At 59.7% G+C, this 5,698-nt stretch overlaps 1 protein-coding gene across 1 annotated transcript; it reads right to left on the bottom strand.

The window, feature by feature from the left end:
- Window positions 1-52: 52 nt before the first annotated feature.
- Window positions 53-5,434, bottom strand: LEPRE1 (leucine proline-enriched proteoglycan (leprecan) 1; the record flags this gene model as incomplete). Its single annotated transcript, XM_010144456.1, has 12 exons — window positions 53-181; window positions 261-401; window positions 544-619; window positions 831-948; window positions 1,455-1,605; window positions 1,729-1,824; window positions 1,930-2,057; window positions 2,236-2,357; window positions 2,712-2,764; window positions 2,883-2,972; window positions 3,681-3,820; window positions 5,303-5,434. Coding segments are annotated over 12 exons (1,376 nt in total), but the record flags the coding sequence as incomplete, so codon positions are not given.
- Window positions 5,435-5,698: the final 264 nt, after the last annotated feature.

Genomic DNA, 5,698 nt, shown 5'->3' with positions numbered 1-5,698 from the left:
ACAACACTGGTGTCACTGGTCTGGGCAGGGACCTCCTGGTCTCTGCAGGATGTCACAGCTCATCCTTCCCCACTGCGACAGCAGCTGGTGGCTCCTGCTCCGGCTCCATCTCCTGCAGCAAATCCCCCCCCTCTTCTACGCTGAAAAGCATCTTCACCAGGTCATCCGCCTGCACGCGCTCCTGCGGGGTGGACCCCGGGGGGTGAGCATGGCCACTGTTCCCCCCAAAAAACCCACCCGCTTCCAGGGAGGGAGCCTACCCGCTCGCTGTGTCGAGGGTCCAGGGTGAACCAGAGTGCGATGGCGCAGCGCTGGCCCTTGGTCACGGCTTTCACTCCGTGGGGGTTCTCTGAGCCGGAGGAGAAGCCCACAGCACGACCGCACTGCGGCCGAACCTGTGCCTGCGATGGGTGGGAGACCCTGGGCAGGACGGACCGGTTCCCACCCCCGGCTTCACCCCGGCAGTGGCTCAGGGGATGGGGCAAGCAGGCAGAAGCTGGGTGTGGGGCTGCACATGGTTCCTCGGGGAGCTGAGCTACTTACGGTCTCAGTCTTGGCATCCAGCTTGGTGAAATAGAAATCTCCTCCTTCAAAGTCCCCGTTGAGGTAGAGGATGGCACTAAAGGAAGCAGAGGACAAGCGGTGGTGACAACGATCACCGCAGCTCCAGCAGGCAGGTGAGTCTGGAGCTCCCACAACAGCAGAGCAAGAGCCAGAGGCAGGAGAGCCCGGTTTAGGTTGTCCTCTCACCCTGCTCCTCCCTATCCAGGTGCCACCAGGCCCTGGTGCCCTCAGGTGGTGAAGCTCTGGCTGACGGACACCACCGATACCTGTAATCCCGGAAGGTGTAGGCTGGAGGTTCCTTCACACACACCAAGGCTTCCGCGTTGAGGATGCAGTTGTCCACGTGCACCTCATGACTGTTGTCACTCCGGCCTTCTTGCTTCTCTAGGGTGGAATGAGACCTGGCTGTGAGGACCCCTTTGGTCCCTGCAGGACCAGGGTCTGTTCCCAAGAGTTATGTGCTCGGAGGCAACAAGAAAGTCACCTGTAGCTTAAAGCCCTTCCACTCGGTGGAATGTGGACCACGAGGTCATTCAGGTGGCACAAGCCTCTGCTGACTTGTCTCATGGCTTCTCCATGACCCTCCAGACACAGCCTCTCCCAGCACCCAATCCCAAATGCCTCTGGGTGCTGAAATCCAGCACAGCATGAAGCCACCTGCCCCACTGGAGGCAACCAACTGAGCTGCTCCTCTTCCCAAACCGGACTTGGGCTTAAGCTCCCCACACCTCCCTCGTGGGGAAAGGAGCAGGGGAGGGAGCAGCAAGGAGGTCTCCAAGACAAGGTCCAAGACCAGCCCACCCTAGCTGTTAGAGGGGACTCCTGACAGGACAAGAGGCTGCAGGAGACTTGCTTCTCCTCGGGTTGTGCTCCTCCGAGGCCGTGCTCACCGGCGATGGCCGTGCGGCACACCAGGTGGGAGTAGGAGAAGTGCAGCGGGACCTCCAGGCGGAAGTAGGACTCCATCATGTGCCGCACCTTCTCGGTCACGTTGTAGTAGAGGTAGGCGCTCTGCAGGGGCACCTTGCCCTCCTGGCCCAGCTGCGGGGGATGGAGAGGCCACAGGTTCAGCCCCAGGGAGGTTGGGCAGGCACGGGCAGCTGCCTGCCTTCGAACCCCCCCACCTCGGCTCCACAGCATGTTCCTCCCCACAGCCACCCTCACCTTGAGGGCCTTGAGGACGGTCACGCCATAGAAGGTCTCGCTGGGGCTATGGGGAGATGTCTTCCCACGGTAGCCGTCCCCGGCCAAGGCAGCTGCCTGCAAAACCCATCTGGTTACTGGTCTGACTCCTGAAACCTCAGGATGGGACCCTTCAGCACCCCCTGCCCCCTCCCTGCCCGCTCCTCCTGTCCCTGTGCTCACATTGGTGAGTCTCTGCAGCTCCCGGCACTCCTCAGCAGAAAGGACCCCGTCCACCACAACACGCTGGGAGCCGTTCAGGGCCTTGGAGTTCATGGTGACACTGGCTCCTTCATACACCAAGGGACCCCCTGTGGCACAAACGGGATCAGGAGGACACAGGGATGGGTGCCACCAACCCTGGGGTACAGCGCTGGGGCAAGCTGGGGTCCAGCCACCTGCTCGTACCACAACCCACATGGAGGGACCGTGAACTGGCAGCAAGGACATGGAGGTCCCCATCCCACCTCCCCTCCTGGCCCTCCGCACCTTCTCGGATGAACTTGCTCATATCAGCAGACTCCTTGGCCTTATCCTCCACCAGCGTCTCAATCTCCTTCATGAGGTTGCCGATCTCCTCTGAGATGCGTGCTGCTGTCTCCCGCTCCACCCTGCGCATGTGGCAGCCATCAGCTCCCTGCCCCACTGTCCCCATGTCAGGAACAAGGGGCACCAGGACAAGGACAGGACAAGTTGCCTCCAGGGGCCAGTGACAAAGCCCAAGGCTGGAGAGGGTCATCTCAATGCTGAGGTGAGCTTGGAAGGACCCACCCATCACCCCAAGAGCCAGTGGGGAGCAAAGTTCTGCCCTCCAGCAGTATCTCCCAGCCCCAGCGTAAAAAAACAGCTCCCTGGCAGCAGCTCCCTGGCCGTGGCCTTTGGCCCAGACCCCATGACGGAAGGAGGGCACATCCCATCAGTCCCCTTAGGGCGTGGGCTTGGGCATCAGCTTGGCCGAGACTCACTTCTGTTTCTCCTGCAGCCTTTTCGGTATCACCTCTTCGGGTGTCCAGGTGTCCTGCAGCCAGAAGAACAGCGTCAGGAGCTGGGCGAGGATCTGGCTGGGATGCAGACCCCTCACCCCTCGTCCCCTTCCCGTCTGGCCACCACATCCACCCTGGTCCAGCGCCACTCACCGGGTCCACAAAGGGGATGCCAAAGACGTCGTAACTGAAGAAGAGCAGCTCCTTCTCCATCAGGCTTCGCTGGTGGTATGCCCAGATCTCCTGTGGCGAGGGGCAGAGGGACAGGGTGAGGGCACGGCATGAGGGCTCTCAAAAGACCCCGAGTGAGGGCAGGAGGGCACAGGGTTGACATCACTCCTGCGGTCCCTCCACCAGACCCACCCTTTCCTGGTCCCTCTGGTAGCTGGGAAGCAAGTGGCTCTCCCCATGCTGTGTGAACTTGCCTGTCCCATGTGGACGAGCCCCGGGAAGGGGCGGGGGACACAGTGGCACATGCGTGTCCCTCCTGCAGAAAGCTCCCTAGAAGCAGATTCCCCTCCCTGCCTTAGCTGAGGTGGGGCAGAGACCTCCCTCCCTGCCTACCACTGCCCAGGCAGCACCCGAGCACATGGATCCACCTGCTCCAAAGCCAAATCCTCTCCTTTTTGAGCAATTTGACTTCAGTTGTGGCAGTCTGCAGCAGAGGCAGGCTCAGCTCCTCCTAAAATGCCTGTCTGGCTGCCTCTCGCAGACCAGTCCCACACGAGCTGGTTCCTTTGTGGAAGCCATCAAGCCTTCACTTGGCCAAAGACACTTTGCCAGCGATGGTTTCAGTCTCTCGGCTATTTTCCCGTTTGCTGGGTCTTGCATCCCTCCATCCCTCTCCACCTCACCCACAACGGTGGCTGGACCAGAGCAAACCCATCCAGGGCAGATCCCAGAACCTCTGTAAAGGCCCGAATGGCTCATCCCTGCCATCCGCTCGCTCACCTCACGGGGCTGGATGGGTCCCGCCAGGCTCTCCCCCAGGACGGCGGTGTAATAGGCCAAATTCTGGTTCATCACCTCATCGGTCGGGAAGAAGAGCAAATAGGTTTTGGCGCATTCAATGGCTTTTTCGTAATTCCCATCTGCAAAGAGAAACGGGGCTGTTGACGGCGCCTCCAAGAGCATCAGAGATGGAGCAAACATGGATGTGGAGGAGAAACCAGGGAGCATCTGCCTTGTCGGGATACCCTGGAGCAGAGGAAACTGCTGCCGCAGAGGCAAAATGAAGAGCCCAAGGTGTGCTCCTGCCTCCAGAAACCACCCCACCAGAATCCAGGACCACTGCCTAGAAAAAAAACCCTGAAGCCTCTCTCCAGCCAGCAAGACCCACCACTCCCCGGCCAAGCTGCAATTTCTAGCCTCTTATGCACCCCGACCCACTTCCATCCACAGGATCGAAGCCTTTCAACCTTCTTGGCAGTCATTTTTTTCCCCCTCCTTTTGGAGAAATTTGCACAGTTTAGATTTTTTTTATAAGGAGGTGAATAAAAAACAAAATCAAATCGGGTCTATTTGCCTAGGTTGTAACTACTGGTTCTGGAGGGGGAGGGTATCACCATGGTGTGGAGCAAGAGGTGGCCGGCTGGCAGGAGAAACAGAAATGCTGTTATTGCCCTTGGAAAGCGAAGCTGCCCGGGAGTTGAGCACCTAAAGTGACACGGAGGCTTCCAGCAACCAAGCGCAGCAAGACCAGCTCTCCTGTGCCACATTCAGGCTGCAGGAGTGAGGCTGTGTGACTCTCATGGAGAGGGTCTGGCGGAAGGTTCTGGACCAATATCAGTGACGAGTGGGGAACAGGTGGGTGCAGAGCAGCCGGGCGAGGACTGGGAGATCCCGGGAGGCCCCGGTTGAGAAGCTGGGCATGAGCCAGCAACGGGTACTCACAGCCCAGAAAGCCAAGAGTCTCCTGGGCTGCAGCACGAGAAGACGGGCCACCAGGTCCAGGGAGGGGATGGTCCCCCACTCTGCTCCACTCTCATGGATCCCACCCGGAACACTGTGTCCAGCTCTGGGGTCCACAGCACAAGTGCCAGGACCTGTTAGAGTCCGTAGGAGGCCATAAAAATGGTCAGAGGGATGGGACACCTCTGCAAAGGCAAGCAGGGAGAGCTGGGGTTGGTGAGCCTGATGTGTGAAAGCTCCAGGGAGACCTTCTTGCAGCCTTTCCATATATACAGGGGGGCTACAATGAGGATGGAGACAACTTTTTACCAAGGCTTGTACTGACAGGGGAAGGGGTAGCGGCTTTAAGCCGAGACAGGTGGGTTTGGGTTGGCCACGAGGTGGAAATTTTCTGTGATGAGGGTGGTGAGACACTGGCACAGGTTATACAGATGAGCTGGGGAGTCCTGTCATTGGAAGCATTCCAGGTCCGCTTGGACAGGGCTCTGAGCAACCTGCTCCAGCACAAGATGGCCCTTGGGCTGGACTAGACGATTTTTGAAGGTCCCTGCCCATCCCAACCCACTCTGCGAGTGCATGATTCCTGCCCGTGAAGAATGGCGGTGCAGAGCAGCGCGTCCCGTACTGGTGACCCGCAGGGGATGGGGCACCCAGCTGCTTACTGTTGTAGTAGGCAAACTGCAGGTAGTTGAAATGCGAGGGCAGGAAATCCTCCAGCGGCTTCTCGCGGCCGGGCTGCGAGGCCAGCTCCGTGACGCAGCCCTGCTTGCAGCTCAGCACCTGCATGTAGTGATCTGGTGGGGAAAAACCCTGCATCACTGCTGGCGGTCACCCAAGGGCTGCTGGGGGACAGCAGCTCGGGGGTCCCCACTCCCACCCACTGCTCGCAGCGTGGCTGCTGCCAGCTTTACGGCGGCAGGAACCCTCGAGGACGGGGGGTTTCTTCTGTGTGCTCGTTGGTGGGGCTGTGCTGCTCTCTGGACACGCAGTGGCCACCCTCAGCCTGCCACCCTTGTGTCCTGGTCAACCTCTGCTGGCCCCTCTCCTCTTTTTCTATA

This window comes from Buceros rhinoceros, unplaced genomic scaffold, assembly GCF_000710305.1.
Source record: "Buceros rhinoceros silvestris isolate BGI_N320 unplaced genomic scaffold, ASM71030v1 scaffold16270, whole genome shotgun sequence".
In the NCBI taxonomy this organism is placed as follows: Eukaryota; Metazoa; Chordata; class Aves; order Bucerotiformes; family Bucerotidae; genus Buceros; species Buceros rhinoceros.
This window is presented reverse-complemented; position numbering and strand designations above follow the sequence as displayed.